Below are 18,520 nucleotides of genomic sequence, written 5' to 3'. Positions count from 1 at the left end.
CCAAACAGACACATGCGTGGTAGCAAGCCAGGAAGGGTCATCATGTGACTAGCAAAGGGAACAACAGTGCAAGATAAATCAGTTCATACTTGATTACAGGTTGCGATAAGTGAAGTCATATACCATCCATGGTGTTTGACGTAATCAAAGTTCTGCAAGAGGCAGAAACAGACAAGTAAATGAACTGTTTACGAAATAAGTGGAAAGAAATATTAGTGAGAATCGTTTTCTCTGTTGCATCCTTTTGAGCGGTTTATATACTTACACTTATAAATGAATAAAATATGGAAAAATTGTAACTTTTGCCATGTGGGTCGTGAAAGTCTTAATTACTGAGGGGAAATTTGTAATTATTACAACTGATTCGTAATACGTGGCACCTTTGCATTAGTTATTAGTGACTATTTTGAATTTAGCTAGTGTTGAAAACACACAAACAATCTTGTTTCACATGTATTTCAAGAAATAATGAAACAAGTAAAACATTGCAACAAAATTATTAAGAAAATCTTAAATGTTTTATGTAAATATTACTCCTCTAACAACGCTCAAACTGGAACATAAAACCTGCATTGTTTTATCAATTAGATTATGTTCAACTGTAACTTACATTAATGCAGGCAAATACACAGTCACAGTATCTTAAGTCTATAATCACAAACAGAAAGTTATTCTTTGAGACCACATTGTAATAGAACTGGTAGTACAATTTTAATTCTGATAACTACTTGCACATATGCTGACCAACACATGAAGGATGCAGTCCTTTCTTGCAACAAACACACACTGTTCGTGAACGCCGCTTCTTATCCTTCGTAGAACAAACACTACAGTAGCGTTCCTTTCTCCCTGGAAGAGTCTCTACACCATATACTGTTGGAGCAGGTAAATTTATATCCATTGCACTTGTGGTTGCAGTCCTTGCCTGAAACCACTGTTTAGAAAGTTTGCAAATGACTATGCTGTTAAACTTCAGCCGTGTCAGTGGTTTGTCGCTGGGGTTCAGGCTTTCCTTATACAAAACATATGCATTCAGCAATTCCTTATACAAAACATATGCATTCAGCAACATCCTGGCAATTATGCTGAACACTACCTTCTTCCACATCTTGACAGTCCTCCTCTCATCTAAATAGCAGTATGCCATCATATCAGATGAGTCAATGCCACCCATATACTTATTATATTCAAAAATAACATCTGGTTTCTTGACCAACTGTCTATTGCGAATTGTCTTTTCTGATGATGTAGCAGAGGATGATGTACTCACAAGGAGGACTGGATTTCTCTGTGATTTCTTCTGTCTCAAGCCACAGAGAAGTATAAAAGATTTCTTGAAAAACTTTAGCTGACCTACAGCATAATTCGACAGAAGACCACGTGGCAGGAATTTTCTGTTTCTTCTAATTGTTCCCGTTAGATAAGTGCCAACTGAATACAGCTTTTCTGCCAGAGGAATAGATGTAAAAAAGTTATCGCAAAACACATGGTGACCTTTTTGCATGTAGCTCCCAAGAGCTAGTAGTTTCATGACGATTACATATCCCAGGCCATTCTCTTTTATTTCGTTTTTGTCATCATCACTTTTTGCACCACGGTATGCATAAAACCCTAGGCAGTAATTTACGACTGAATCACACAGCATCCAAAATTTCACTCCCCATCTGTGATGATGTTTATTGGGAAGGTACTGGATTAGCTGTGAGTGCGCCTTTGTCCCAACAAGACTTTCATCGACACTCAGTTGCTGGTGTGGAGTGTAGTAACGACGGAAAGCATTGTTGGCAATATCCACCAACACTTGAAACTTGGCTGTTGGATCATATAATGGGTGACCAGGAGGGTGAAGTTTCGAATTGTCTACAAAATGGAAAAACCGCAGCAACAACTGAAACCTATTGCGTGAAAACATTTGTGAAAACCACGGTGTCAACAGGTTTGCATCAGTTGACCAATAACTAAAAATCGTCGGTTTTTTATCAGTCCCATATTCAAAATTACTGCTATAAAAGCCCTCATTTCTGCTGCAGTTGTTGGTTGCCACTGTTTGATTCTCGAATTTGGCGATAAATGCGTTGACTGAATCAAATGGCGAACGTATCTGTTAGTCTCTGTCACCATAATCGTAAAAAGCTGCAGTGAGAAGAACAAATTGAAAAAAATCAATTGGTGTGGCGTTTGCTGGTATGTGTTTAGGGCCTGGTACTTCTGCATACACAAAGCTTGGAGGAGGTGGATTATCTGATGCCTCATCCATTACTTCAACAAAAGTATTTGCACTGCAATTTAGTTGTGTTTGGTCGTCGTCGTCATTTGCTGACACACAATCGTCACTTGAAGAAGAAAACGACAAGTCCTCTTCTCCACCTGACATCTCATAATCCGATTCACTTTCTGCAAATCCTGCAAATTCATCTTCACTTCCACTACTTATCACATTATTGTCTAAATCACTTGTATCGAACCGCAACTTCTTACTTGACGACGTCATGCTGCCGCGAAATAGTCGGTAAATAAACACCACCAGAGAAGTTTATTTTACTCGAAATATCGCACTGACAATCGAAAAGAAGATCGATATGCTGTGCCTTCGACCTTCCTTCTGCGTCTTGGCTAGGAAATACTAACAACTTTGCCTTCAAGCGCGGAAAAAATGAATGAGAAGGGCATCACGATCAGATCGTTATTGGCATTTTTCGCCAAAAATCTGGATCACGATCAGATCGTATTTGGCACTAAAAGGGTTAAATTACCCAGTTAATATCTGTATTATCAAACCCCAGGAACATGTGTTTTTGCTATATTCATTCAAAGTGCTCTTTCACTCTCACAGTAATAAAAGAACAAGTCATAACTATCTTCTGGTAATGCACATTAAACTATTACTTAAGATGAAAAGTTTTTCTCACAAAAGGCTCAACATCTCATCTTTAATGAACACACAACAAAAAATATAAATGAAGTTTATGCAATGAAAAATAGCCTACTGCAATGAAGATATGAAATAAGAAGGAATAGCAACACGGAGAATGACAAAACATAGTTACATAGACATAAAAATCTAAACAACTAGCATATACATACCAGGTGATTCCTGAAGTTTCACTATTTGTTTATCTGTGAACTGTGACCGATTATGTACCAATGAGAAACAGTGGTTTGTATTACAATTCGTACACAGGGTAGGCTCTGCAATTCGCCCACGATCAATTTCCACAGTTGTACTGAATGAGCACACAAGGCATTTAAAAAACGCTTCTCGCATATCTGGTATGATATTTGATGTTCTTGTTATCATTCCACTGACAGTAATCAACTGGTCAATATCTGCAAAACACATGTATTTCTTTTTATCTACAAACAAGTCAACTAAAATTTGGTTTTCAATAATACCAACAGGCTAATAGGATAGATGAAATAAAGGGCTGAACCTGAGAAATTTAGAAAGAACTTCATTCAAGACTGCATCCAATCAAGGCATAAAAGATGTTACAGTTACATGTAACACTCATTGCTTCATATTTTTACATAAGAAATTAATCATGGATATTAATGGATTCTTCCACCACAGAACAAATAAGCAGTGCAAAATTGTGGATGTTCTACAGTATTAACTAATTTAATTAACTGTTTTTTTGGCTTACAAGACGATCACCAGAATTTTCATTGATAATTAAGTAATTTTGCATACACATTTAACAACAATAAAAGAGTATACGAATCACATCTGAGTCACCTCATTATTAGTAATGTTTTAAATTACATAAAAAGTAAAGTAAATAACTTGAAAACATATTAGTGGATTTCATAGCACTACTTTTTAACCACACAAAATAAAATAAAATAAAAGCCTATATAGCAACAGTAGAGATTACTCATAAAATAACAACAAATCAACAAAAATAACCAGTGTTTGAAAATATAATATGGATTGATTTAAAAAAATCTAGTCACAGTGGTGACAGGAAAAGACGCATATAAAAGCTGTAAAAATTGGCAATATTTCGGATTGGCGGCTTCTTCTGGTAGAAGGGTTGCAGGTGAAGGAAAAGGGACAAAGAAAAAGGATTGGCAGCGTTTAGGATCACTGAGGATGTTTGTCTTACACTAACATCTCTCATGCCTATGGCTGCAAAGTTCAACATTGTCTTGATATCAAATCTACCACCTCTTTCCTAATCATTCTAGTCAACCACATCCTAAACCACCATTATTTCACTTTTGAAGGTCAAATCTTTAAACACACCCACGGTAATGTCGAGTACTCGCACGGTACCCTCCTACATCAATCTTTTTTGTGGGCCATTCAGAGGAAACCTTGCTAGCCTCTCAAACCCTAAACCTCTTTTTCAGGTTCAATGATCATATCTCTGACTTCTGAACTCATGACCAAGACACCCTGTCCTTATTCCTCCAACATCTTATCTCACATCAACTTCACCCATTTCTCCTCAACACAATGTGCCACCTTTCAGGATGCTCACCACTACCTCTCTGACGGCTCTATCCACACTAAACCCATTAACCACCAACAGCACCTGCATTTTGACAGCCACTTCTACACCAGAAAATTCCTCCTGTACGGCCTTGCCTACTTAGGATGGCATATCTGTAGTGACAAGAACTCCTTTGCTGCTGGACTGGAACAACTGAACAAATACTTTGCCAGGACTAGAGAATTATGGCAAACCAACCTTTACTCTTGAAATACTTAATGTGTACTTTGTAAGATAAAATTTGACAACAAACAGAATAGCAAGTCAGTCATGAAGCCATCTAATACGAGTATTGTTTTTTTTTAGGCAGCTTTCCTACAACATTAAAATAATATCACTTAAAATTATTAACGGTGACTTCATCCAACATACCTTCTGGGTTTAGACCCCTCATATTTCTTGTTTTATGGGCATTGAATGGTCGTACTTGAATCTGGTGTTCCAAAACAGCAGCTGGGTGACGCTCAAAGAACATCTCATTCACTGCCATGTCAAATGTAGGAATAACTTCTTGCGGATAACACACCAACTGCCTGTACAGTTCTTTATCGAACGATTCTAAATGTGCACAATTCACATTCAAGAATGGTTCTTCCAACGTATGAATCTAGGAAAAACAATCTAAGTACTATTACATTGAAATAATGAAACAATACTATGTATTGAACTACGTATTTCAAACAGTGGAAATTAAAGTTATCAATATGAATGAAAATATGTGACCTCTACCTCTTCCAACTTCTGAATGTAAAGTGGTTGGTTAACATCCATTCCCTCAGTCCGTTCATCATCATCTGCTTCTGGATCAACATAATTTTCCACAAAACGCTTGAATTTTTCCTTGCATCTGTTTACGACGACATCTGTTCCCCAGATGACCAACTGCGGCTCTGCTTCAGGACCAGGTTGTTCTTGAATTGTGTCCAGCTGTGAAAATCACCAATTAATTTTTAAAATTACATTCTTGGTTTCCTTCCCATCACCTGTGTGTGCCCATGTATTCTCCACTACTGCATTTATCAGTCTATATCTCTCGTGCATATCCCTTTCCTCAAATATACACTGATGGAAATTTAGAGTGAATCGGCTTTTGCTGAGAAAGTAATTACCAACTTGTGATTTCTTCTTCCACATATGTGATTGTTTCTTTCATTCATCCGATTATTTCCTGCAATACAGCAAAGTGAGGTGATTCTACACAAAGGCAGAACTATTAAAACTACGTGCACAGTTGAAATGCATACTTTTCAGATATTTGCTACCAATAATCCAAATCAATTCAGAAGATAACCGAAATGTTCACAAAAACAGTACAAAAAAGAAATGATTGAGCCTAATTTCTGTTTATTCTAAATTTTGACTGGATGATAGAGACTCATGAAACTACTCTATTACAACCTAATCACAATATAACAGACAGATAAAAAAATCTACTCACCAAGCAGCAGTAGGACAACACACACGCAAAAAAAGGTTTTACTTATGCAAGCTTTCGGAGGGGCTTCCGGAGCCAATGGCTCTTTCTTCCAGCAGAAGGGTTGAAGGGGAAGGAAGAGGTGTGAAGGGAAAGAAACTGGGTTCCTCTCCAGTTCCTTTCCCTTCCCCTTCAATCCTTCTGCTGGAAGAAGAAGCAACTGACTACGAAAGCTTGCATAAGTAAAGTCCTTTTTATGTGTCTGTTTCCTGCCACCACTTGGTGAGTACATTTTATATCAATCCAGTTATGTTATGTTGTCAAAAATTGACTATTTTTGTTGTTACAACCTAATAACAAGAATACGTGCAATAATGATATGTCAACAATTTCAGTATTATTTCATTCCCTGCCTTCTGATTTCCTTTGATTAGACAATTATGTAGAGAGGTGTATGTGGCTCCGAGCACTATGTTTGTAAACTTGTCTTGAATATTCCAAGGCACAAAACTGTTACCGTTACCACCCACTGTAGTACATTTGAGTCTTTCAATGAAACTTTCAAAAACCAGTGAAGAGTCTCTCAAGCTTTTCCACACCATTAAATTAATTCAACTTGGAATGTATAGCTAACAAAATACACAAGAACAGTTACTAAACCTTCTGTGCAGAGATTCATATTCATTTAGTTTTCTTAAAATGAATACTAGCTGAACCTTACTAACAACAAGATTCAAACAGTTGTTCCAGCTTAATCCACCCCTGATAGTTGTCACCAGAAAAATGATTGTTGTTAATTGATACTAGTCATTTACTGGAGATGATGTAACCAGAAACACCTTTTATTTTCATATATTTTCTTGTTATCAGTTATGATTTGACAGACCATTTATAAAAGGAATACATGTCCCTAGACAAGAGGTGCTCTCTTATGTGCACTAGGAGGACATGTGGAAAAATCTGGAGTCTTAGTCACTCAACGGATCTCAATCCAATAATCAGGCCTATGGTAATTTGTGGAGTGACATAGTGGAATAAGGTACAACAAAAGGTGGATGCTAAGAAGCACAAGGATGTGCAGAGATTGGTCTGCCTAGCCATAACAATGGAATTAGCAGCATTCCCACTGTTGCGGTAAGCATACAAATGGTCGGGGGAAATGTCAGCTGAGTATGCAATAATCTCCAGCTGCCGTAATAAATGTTTCTATGTAACCATAGGAGAGTAAGCAGTGGAAGAAAGAACCATGATATCATTCATGTGACAGCCTGGTTTACTCAAAGGCTGAAAACAGATGAAGTTGGTAGAGGTGTGGTATACCTTGACTGAAGTGGGCAATATCTCTAGGGGAAAAGAGACTACAGTATTTCAGTTTGGGGTATTCGCTATCAGAATGTGTGTGAAAGAAAACTTACACAGGCGTTGCAAGGATCATAGCAGCTACATTCATTCAGACAGCCAAGCAGTTCGACACACCCACCAGCCCAAGCAAAACAATCAAATATTCTTGCAGAATGTCATGCAATCCTTGCAATTCTGGGAAAAAGCAACAGGGTACACTTGCTGCGGGTCCCTGGTCACTCAGAAATTAGTGCTACTGAACAAGCTTATAGGCTAGCCAGAGCACGGGTGGTGACTCCATTAGTTGGACCGCAAATCTGTGTTATCATCAGCCTAAACTTCATAGCCGTTATCATGATTCAACCAACATGATTATTGAGCTGAGTGCCATCTATGTATATGTAGGTTATCATTGTGTAGAATATACACTCCTGGAAATTGAAATAAGAACACCGTGAATTCATTTTCCCAGGAAGGGGAAACTTTATTGACACATTCCTGGGGTCAGATACATCACATGATCACACTGACAGAACCACAGGCACATAGACACAGGCAACAGAGCATGCACAATGTCGGCACTAGTACAGTGTATATCCACCTTTCGCAGCAATGCAGGCTGCTATTCTCCCATGGAGACGATCGTAGAGATGCTGGATGTAGTCCTGTGGAACGGCTTGCCATGCCATTTCCACCTGGCGCCTCAGTTGGACCAGCGTTCGTGCTGGACGTGCAGACCGCGTGAGACGACGCTTCATCCAGTCCCAAACATGCTCAATGGGGGACAGATCCGGAGATCTTGCTGGCCAGGGTAGTTGACTTACACCTTCTAGAGCACGTTGGGTGGCACGGGATACATGCGGACGTGCATTGTCCTGTTGGAACAGCAAGTTCCCTTGCCGGTCTAGGAATGGTAGAACGATGGGTTCGATGACGGTTTGGATGTACCGTGCGCTATTCAGTGTCCCCTCGACGATCACCAGTGGTGTACGGCCAGTGTAGGAGATCGCTACCCACACCATGATGCCGGGTGTTGGCCCTGTGTGCCTCGGTCGTATGCAGTCCTGATTGTGGCGCTCACCTGCACGGCGCCAAACACGCATACGACCATCATTGGCACCAAGGCAGAAGCGACTCTCATCGCTGAAGACGACACGTCTCCATTCGTCCCTCCATTCACGCCTGTCGCGACACCACTGGAGGCGGGCTGCATGATGTTGGGGTGTGAGCGGAAGACGGCCTAACGGTGTGCGGGACCGTAGCCCAGCTTCATGGAGACGGTTGCGAATGGTCCTCGCCGATACCCCAGGAGCAACAGTGTCCCTAATTTGCTGGGACGTGGCGGTGCGGTCCCCTACGGCACTGCGTAGGATCCTACGGTCTTGGCGTGCATCCGTGCGTCGCTGCGGTCCGGTCACAGGTCGACGGGCACGTGCACCTTCCGCCGACCACTGGTGACAACATCGATGTACTGTGGAGACCTCACGCCCCACGTGTTGAGCAATTCGGCGGTACGTCCACCCGGCCTCCCGCATGCCCACTATACGCCCTCGCTCAAAGTCCGTCAACTGCACATACGGTTCACGTCCACGCTGTCGCGGCATGCTACCAGTGTTAAAGACTGCGATGGAGCTCCGTATGCCACGGCAAACTGGCCGACACTGACGGCGGCGGTGCACAAATGCTGCGCAGCTAGCGCCTTTCGACGGTCAACACCGCGGTTCCTGGTGTGTCCACTGTGCCGTGCATGTGATCATTGCTTGTACAGCCCTCTCACAGTGTCCGGAGCAAGTATGGTGGGTCTGACACACCGGTGTCAATGTGTTCTTTTTTCCATTTCCAGGAGTGTATGTTGGTAAATTATAGCATCACTATTTTCCTTGGGACCACGGAGCATGTCCATCCATACTACTTGGCTGGAGACATATGAAGGATGTCAGAGAAGTGTTTTTGTGCATAGATGCAAATTTGGGAAATTTGAGTCCACTGTGAAGGTTCTCAAGCCTCGCTTCGGCCAGTGTATCTGTTCAGGAATGGTGAGCAGTTGGATACTTTGGTTTTGGAACAGAGCAGGATAACAAGGGTATTTGCGGCATGTAGCTGATTATAATCACATAGCTGACAAGGAATTGTTGACATCGGTCTCTCAAAGATGGGACATCCACTTTCACATGGTGACTGTCGACAGGATGACTCCAGCCCAAAAACGCCGCAAACAGGCCATCGGTAATCACGTCGCCCCCCCCCCTTTTTGGGGGGGGGGGCAGAATATTTTAAAAATTAGAAGCCTGATTTAGACCTTTAAACACTAAATTCCAGACACTTTCTGACCATAAATGAAAAAGATTTTCTGGAATAAAAACAATTCTAAATTTTAAAAAATCTGCATCATTTGTGTCAGCTTCGTATTTCCGGTAATGTAACAGGTGCCAAAGGAACAAAAAGACATCTTATTTCTTGCAGTTTTGACAAAACACGTAAAAACATCTTTAACAGATTAACACTATATACAAAGTGTTTTGTACTTCTAAAAAGACAAATAACACCACTGAGCAATACACCACAAAATTACAAAATGTCATTGGTCTATAATAATTTACTACCAGTGCGCAATTTTAAAAATTGGCGAGGAGATGGCCATTCCTGTAATAGCATCATTGTGGTGTGTATTAGTAACTATGGATAAATAGGTGAACTGCGCATCTTGTGACGTCATCTGGTTAGAAACACCACTTCGGCCTATAGACTCATGAGTTGAACCTTGTGATGTCACTTGGCAAAAAAGCAGTTTTATTCCTATAAATAAGCTAACACAAACAGAACGAAAAATTTTTGTTGTCACTCAGCATGATCCATCTTGTTAAGCTCTATTGGCGAAATTGTTCATAGACAGGTCTACTACATGCTCGGGAAGGAAATTTTTACAATCTATAACATATTTTAGTAGCATATGATCAGCAAAATGTAAACTACCTGTTCAGTATTTTTTTTTAATCACCAAACTGTAAAATGTCTATTCTTGTAATTTTTTAATAACTTCCCATAACTCCGTAAATAAGGTGATAAATCTGTAATAATTATGGACAATCCGTAACAGTTTGCAGCCATGCCAGTGATAAGTTTTACTTCACTATGGTGGATAGGACCTCATAACTGAGCTGTAATGGTTCTCCTGAACCATAGGTGACACAGACTAGGCAAGAAGATTTAGCCATAATAAAATGATCCGATCTGCTCCACTGGTGGTGGTGTTGAGGAAACTGAAGATGTGAAGTTTCCTCCTCATATAGTTTGCTTTTAGTTGTCAAATAGTACAGGCAAAAAGTATGATTGTTGAATACTTGTAGCAGTTTATCTCCTAAGCAAAGTGTAGTATTGGGACGAATCAACTAGAGGCTACAGAAATATACAACAAGGCTATAAAAATGTACAACACAGGATTTCACTGGTGAGAAACAACACCCATGATTCTCAGCAGTCACGTTTTGTGTGTAGCTCTGTGAAGTCGACGTTCTGCAGGGTACAAAGATGTAGAGTACTATTCCCTGTGGGAACTCATTGTCTTGAACATTTTCACTATTATGGGTTGTGCCCATTCAAACACAAAACAGTCGAAGTGATATAATGGCAGGCAGCCCTGAAAGCTTTATTTGTTAATGTGGTAATGCCATGTTGTACGTGCAAATGGTCAGTAGTGAACGGGGCTACTTGAAAACCACTAAAAATAAGCAACGATCATATTACTGCTTTAGCTTGTACTAATGCTACTGGTAGCTATCCATGGCCTATGTTCATCATTGGTAAAAATAAAAAAATGCTTTGTTTCAAACATGTTAACATGTCTGCATGCACACTGCGTACATATGGCAGAAGAGTGCAGGGATGTGTAATATGAATTTCACAGAATGGTTTAAGGGAGTTTTTATACCCTCTGTAAAAACTTATCAGTCCAAGAATAGTAAAAAAAACTGCTCCTCAACAACGCATCAACTCATCCACCACTGTTGCCTTAAATGAAAAGGGCGAGTTCATAAAAATTATTTCTTTCATCTAACATAATGGATACAGGCATTCAGATGTTCAAACAGTATTACAAAAAAGAATTGTTATGTTAGAAAGAGAAGGAAGTCTTAAGAAATCATAAAAATATTGGTTTGAAAGATATGTCCTACATTACTGCAGCAGCTTGATATAGCGTAAAGGAGAAGAATCTTGGGGGAGGGGGGAGGATGAAGAAGAAGAGAAGTTTTGGAAAGACCTTTGATTTGCAGCTACGTATACGCAGCATATTTTCGTATTACGAAAGTATAAATTCGAATTGCACCAAACACAGCGCGTTAGTTTCCGGAGCGTTGAAGCCGCGGTTGCGATGTCCTTTTGTAAGCTAATCATATCTCATGCCACGTGATCTTGCGAGCCGATGACAGCAGATGTTCAGAGCGTAGGACACGTGTTATACTCAGCCAATAGCAAGATCACTGGGTACATAGCGTGAACACACAAGGAGGAAAAGTTAAGGGTTAACATTAATATACATAGTTTAGCTACTAGAAAAGCTAAGCTTTCACATATAATATTGGTCTCTACGATTAACAAGCTACAACAGAAGCTAAGCCTTCACATGTAATATTGATCTTTTTTGTGTGTTTTATACTTTAAGATACTTCACACAAATGTGCCAGTAAATTTAAAATTGTGACATAAATGTCTGGGCTCGAAATTCTAGTAAATAGCTGGTCCTCAACGTGTTCAGTTTTGAACGCTCTGTGATTCCTCCCACTTTCTCGCACGTAACATAATTCATCTTGCGTAAAAAGAAATTTACTTTGAAAGTAACACGTTTCGAACCACCGTTCGCAATACTATCCGGAGACTGTTAGAAATACGTTCGATTTAGCAGTTGCCAGAGAGCGTCAGAAAATAGGCATTATTGCGCGTGCGCAGCTGCAGTGATGTAGGAAGACCGCATGTTCGTATGTATAAAGCACTAAGAGCGCTTACATTACACCATAAAAGAAACACGGCATCAGAGGATACTCCCCAGGGCATCGTAATTTCGTAAACCATACTAAAATGCATAATTCGGCTTCAAGGGCATATTGGTTTTTTCCAGATTCACAATGAAGTAGGTCCCATCTGATACTCTACGATCTCATTTTTGGTTGTTTATTATGGCATAATGTCATTCATGGCAGTATATGATAATGTGCACTTGAAATTCAGCGAACAGTTGGAACTAGCCAATACTGTGGAATGAAACACTTCGTTCAAAATAAAATGGCTGCCTCAGTGGAAAGATTAATAAAGCCCAGTTTCTTTAGCAAACTTGCAAAACTAACTTCACTGTTCTGCACGGCGATTAATGTTACACTGCTAATAACTTGGAAATAAAATTAAATCAGAAAACTGAAACTAATAATATATTTTTGCCCTCCGTAATTATGTGAATGTATTTTGATTCCCTTGATAGTTCCCAGCCACAGAAATCCGTTTTGTTTTCATTTCACGTGGGAGCTGTAAACCAAGAGAAGCAGTGAAATCACTAAACGTCACTAACGCAAACAGTGGTCACGTGGAAACTACAACTACAACTCAGACAACTCTGCGCATGCGCGAATCTGGCAACTAGGGCGCGCCGGAAAATTTTTTCTCATGTGCATCTGGCTGTTTGCTGCTACTGCTACTGCCCATACAGCTAACAGCCACACTTCAAGTAGTGGGAAGCGGGAGAAGGTACTGCTCACACGCGAGTCAACTACGCATGCGCATCAGCCCGCTGGCAAGTGGTCAAACGTACCTAATATGAATAATTGTGTTGTCACACTAACAGCAAGCAGTTTACTGTTGTGAATAATTACATAGTCTTCGCCCTAGAGCCTTTTGACATATTTTTGCTATTTGCAGACGCTCATGCATGCACGGTGTTTTGTTGTTGTAAATTGTGCATTTCTCTTGCCACAAAAGTTTTATTTTTTCCTCTCTTTTATACTTTATTGCTGTAGTATCATTCTCCAGTAGCAGGATACAGTAACATTCTTTGCTAGAGAATCAATTCGTACCAGTCAAAATTACAAAAATTTAACTGAAAGCTAAAAGAATGAAAAATTCCCTGGTTTTTCCCGGTTTTCTCCCAGATGAAAAAATTCCCGTGTTTTTCCCATATTTCCCGGGTCGTATACACCCTGTCAATACTACAGCACTTGGGATGCATGAAACACAAAATAAAATTGCCAATGTCAGCTAACACAGATCTATACTACAGATCTATCTGTTAGCACCACCTAGAATCTGTTTTTGAGAAAGAATCATTAATAATATTTCAAATCAATAACAGAAATAACTTCGCAACAAATGCAAAATTATTAACAGAAATATCAGTGTGTGGCAAAAAATAGAATTTGATGAAAAGGCCACCCACCACACGTGAATATTTCATATATTAGTGGCATACCATGTACAATCATCCTGTTGGCTGCCTTCAACTTGATATGGTGACACACTGACACATTCTGATCTATTTTGTGAAGATGTGCAGCATGTGGACACCCATTTGTGAAGTTTAGCTAAAGCAACAAATGCTAGCTATTTCTCTTAAATATTACTATTGGTGCTAATTTACTCATACTGATAATTATGGAAACTGGGTCTAGATTACTTCGTATACATGCATTAGGGAGAAAAACAGCTACTGTTTTTATCTTAAGACTTCAGACAAAGCATTTATATAACTTTATACAGACCACTATCAGCTGTCCAGATAAAGTCAGGCTCTACCTAATACAAATATTACAGTAATCCAAAATTTACATTCCCAAGTCAAAATATTCTGATAAATTGTAGGAGTGCTAGCGAGGTATTTGCCTATATCTTTGAATATTAGGGGATTTTCAATTTTCTGCCCAAAACCCAGTAGCAAACTGTTATAAACTTTTGGGTAAAAAGATCAGGGCCAGTGGCATACTTACATGTTTTGTGTAGCAATGTTGTCAATGCTCAATGTGAGATATGAGAGGAATGAAAGGGTGTGTTTTTCAAAGCAAGAGAGAGGAATACTGTCACATTCTCACATCAATATACGACAACCTCAGAAATTTTAACACATTACAAAAAATAATTCAAATATTTGTGGCAACGAAAATTATAAATTTAATGGCAGCCAGTGGCTGGAAACTGTCCAAGATGATGATGATGATGAATGGCTACTCAATTCACTCACAGCACTGTAAGCAGTGCTATTAGGTTCCAACTTAATCACAACCTTGAAATTTGTGACATTTGGAAAAAAGGTAACATGACACGAGTGAAGATAATTTCAGCAATAGGAATTTTCTCTCTCTCTTCTCACCTCTCAATAGTTATGTGGAAGGTAGCATACCACTGGCTAAGCGGAACTGAGGTGTTGCCGACCTAATAGCAGCAGAGAAACATCGCTCTGACTGGTACTAGTCCTGATCTAGACATGAAGGACTTCTGCACCAGACTCTATTCTAAATCCTAGAGAGCAAATGGTCTATATGAGAATTTTTTTCACTTCTAATATTATGGCTGTTAACTTTGCAATCCATTGTGAATTCTCCTTTATTATATGGATTGCCAAGTGAGAATTTTTTACACTATTAATACAGTACGTACAATCTCTCACTTTAAAATTTACATTGAGTGGAAGGCAATGAACTGATAGATGCAAGGTACCACATAAAATTCAAGTAGTGTGGTCTACCAGTCACACCAATATTTGTCAGTTAGTAGCCTTACTTGCTGGCAGTCAGCACATGTATGGAAGCCTTGAAAGGAAAATGATTTAGCAGAACTTAAAACGACCATCTTTAAAAATACACATGATATAGAATGTGTATCATAATAATCACGTAAGTCCAACACATTTCCAAGACAATACTAAAGGTATGGTATGGTGCTGGCCAAGCAGATAAGACTTCCGATTCATGAAATTCTATTTAGAGTACAGTCTTGTGAACAGATAACATAATTCCCCATACTGACCTATGATTTAGGAATAAACACAAAATATCATGAAGAATGGAAGTTTCTCTCTATAAACTAGAAACCAGTATGTACTTTCATGCTAGATAAATGCATCAGTTTCAAACCACACATAATCTGCATAGGTAAGTGGGTGTCTTCAATGAACTACAAACATTTAGTAGCAGGCCTATATGTAATTACTTTTAACACTGGAATTCAACTGAAAAGGGAAAAGAATAAAGATATAATGGTAACTTGGTAAAACGCAGGACAAGTGACTACTGAAAAATCTCAGACCATGAACCATGCTCTGTGGGGACTGTAATGGAGGTAAAGTGAATAAAGGTGCTACTAATACACACAAAAAACACAAGAAAAAGGAGCTAATGTTGACAGAAAGAACAAAAGTAAACAATGTACCCTACACGGAAGTGCTGTTATCTTAAGACCATAATGTTTGTAGCCTTTTTATGGTGTTTCAGTAACTATAAAACAGCGAGAAAATATGTATGTCAATTTATAATGATTTTGTTTATATACTCACTGGTTCTGCATTCATATTCACTTGGCGAATTCTCTTGTCTGTCCTTATGTCAGATCTCATTCTAATTGGTGTGCCTCGAATACCTGATCGAGGAGTCCGTATTGAGGAAATTGAACTTGGGGTACCATAGTTTAATGGTGAACTCAAATCTATTTCTGTCATACCTGTCAAACAAGAAAATTAATAATAAATTACATATTACTAACACAAAATAGCAATCATAGTTTTGACACTTGTATACACTTACCAAAAGGACTCGATGGATTAAGACTTATTGCTGGCGAAGCAGGCGGAACTGACTGATGATCTGATTCCGAAATAATACTTGGATCACCAGTGGTTACACGTCTCCGTTGATGTGGCGTCCCTACACCTGTGGATACTGAAGACTTTGAAGGTGTGTCCCGGGCACGCCGCCTGGAACTAGTAGGTGTGTGTGTTGGTGGGCCTGCTCCGGCTGGTGTACGTGGATTATCACTACCTGCTGCACTTGTCCCATCATCCAGATTTTCTTCAGCTGTTGCTGATCTGCGTTGACGTTTAGCTGGTGTTCTCTCCGTTGACGCATTGCTTGGTCCTTGTTCAGCAGCTTGTTCAGGTGAACCATTTTCTTGTTGCTGTGGTCTCCTTGGAGTACCTCGTCTTGGTGTTCCGCGGCGCGCTGGACTCTGTGTATCTTCTTCTTCCACTGGCTGCACCCTACGAGGTGTAAGCAATCTAGAAGGTGTACCAGGCGCTTCTTCACCTCTTTCACGACGCCTTCGCGGTGTGCCCCTTCCGGGGGTAGAAGGGGCATCCCGTGATTCTGAACCAGCCCTTCCTCGTCTTCGTGATGGTGTTCCATCCTTCCTTGCAGAAGATGGCTCAGAATCTTTAGTTGGCGTTGGCATTGTAGTTTATGGCTACATAAAAGAAAATCATTACCAAAACATAGTTATGATGTAAATCTTAATTCTAACCTCTAAACCAAACAATGTCATAAATCATTAATTCTGACAACAGACTTGATGTTATAAGGAATTTAGTGAATAGGACAAAAGGACAACCAGCCACAGAATCGGACATCATGACTACTGAACTGAACGAAAGGGCTATAAGTGATGAGTCACAGGTAGCAAACGTATTTAATAATCATTTCTTAAATATAGCAGAAGTTCCAGAGAAAAATCACAACAGTATGTCGAAAAATAACACTCATAAGACTCACTCATACAAATGTATCACCAATGTCCCATGAAATAAGGAAAATTAAAAATTAATCAAAAATGAAAGCTCATTTTGCTTTGACAGATTTTCCAATAGAGTACCAAAGATTTGTTACGCTATAATAAGCCTGGTTTATCCGAAATTTTTAACATGTCACTAACTCTACGCATTGTTAAATCCCTCTATAAGAAAGGTAATAAGAGAGATATCAATAACTACAGACCTGTTTCCCTGCTGACATTTTCCAAAACATATGAGAAGGTGATGTATTCTAGAACAGTATCTCATCTTAATGACAACATAAATAATATCTATAGCATGCCATAATTTGCATTTCGGAAGAGCTGCTCTGCTGACAATGCCATTTACATGGCCACTCATCTGCTTTTGCAAGCATTAAATAATAAAATGGTACTGGTCAGTATTTTCTGTGACCTATTTAAGGCACCTGAGTGTGTGAAACACAGAATTCCCCTAGATAAAAGTAATTTTTAAGGGATTGATGGTATAGCCAACCAATGGATGTCACATCTAACAGAAAGAGTGCAGAAAGTTGTACTAGGTAATTCAACCAATTTTGACTGGGGATAACTCACATGAGGGGTTTCCCCACTTCGTTTCCCATTAGCGTAAACAATCTTATGTATAATATACAACAAGCAGAATTATGTTCTGGAGTAACTAATCTTTACGAGAGAAAGTCTTCCTTGCTTACAAATATGCTTTAAGAATAATAAAAGATGCAAACATATTATCATCTCATAAACATCTATTAAAGAAATTGGGCACTTTGACTACTGCTTCACAGTATACATATTCCCACATAATGCTTGTTGTAAATGATCCGTTACACTACAAAAACAATGATGAACATAACTAAAATACCAAATGGGACAATGACATTCATTACTACACATTACAGTTCTCTTCAACACAGAAAAGGGCGCACAATACTGGGCCAGAATTTGTGATTACTTATCCAGTGATATAAAATATCTGATATAGCAAAGTAAAATTTGGAAACAAACTGACAAAGTTTCACCTAACGAGTCCTTCCACCCCGACTGTTATTGTAATTCGTAAAAGGTGGTGAATTGAAATTAGTTACAGCTGCATAACTTATAAGGTTTCAAAACATTGCATTTCTACATACCCCACGCTGTATTAACGTAATACACAACAAACTTTACTAAGCTCTACCACACATCTAATCTCCAAAGTCGCAAAATACACACAAAGCGCGGGAAATTCGCGCGCGCTCAAGAGCTTCAACGGAAGACATCACAATGTAAACACAAATGCTGCAATTCCACGAACTATTGCCATAGGTATCGAGAGGGTAATCGATCAGGAACACGGCTGTCTAAAACAGTGACAGTGGGAGTTATCATTTAAAATTTTTACTCCATACATCATACTACGTGGAACTGTATATATGATTCATTTAACTTGGAAACTGCAGTCCTAGTGGCCACCAAATATCATACTAGCTGTTACGATGCTTGCTGCAAGACTTGCTTTATAAACGACAGTTCG

General features: G+C 39.3%; 1 protein-coding gene across 1 annotated transcript in view; it reads right to left on the bottom strand.

Moving 5' to 3' along the window:
* Positions 1-18,267, bottom strand: part of LOC126483906 (DNA replication licensing factor MCM4) — a 43,994-nt gene extending 25,727 nt beyond the window's left edge. The window contains exons 1-6 of the mRNA XM_050107177.1: positions 18,138-18,267; positions 16,026-16,680; positions 15,779-15,942; positions 5,226-5,423; positions 4,869-5,103; positions 3,085-3,327 (exon numbers count right to left, since the gene is read on the bottom strand). Coding sequence (XP_049963134.1) covers positions 3,085-3,327; positions 4,869-5,103; positions 5,226-5,423; positions 15,779-15,942; positions 16,026-16,668 — 1,483 coding nt within the window. The 5' untranslated portion in view covers positions 16,669-16,680; positions 18,138-18,267. The remainder of the gene's footprint in view (positions 1-3,084; positions 3,328-4,868; positions 5,104-5,225; positions 5,424-15,778; positions 15,943-16,025; positions 16,681-18,137) is intronic.
* Between the last annotated feature and the right edge of the window lie 253 nt (positions 18,268-18,520).

The sequence above is a fragment of the Schistocerca serialis genome, chromosome 6 (genome assembly GCF_023864345.2).
Source record: "Schistocerca serialis cubense isolate TAMUIC-IGC-003099 chromosome 6, iqSchSeri2.2, whole genome shotgun sequence".
Taxonomy (NCBI): domain Eukaryota; kingdom Metazoa; phylum Arthropoda; class Insecta; order Orthoptera; family Acrididae; genus Schistocerca; species Schistocerca serialis.
The sequence above is the reverse complement of the archived record's forward strand: the minus strand, read 5'-3'. Positions and strand labels throughout refer to the sequence as shown.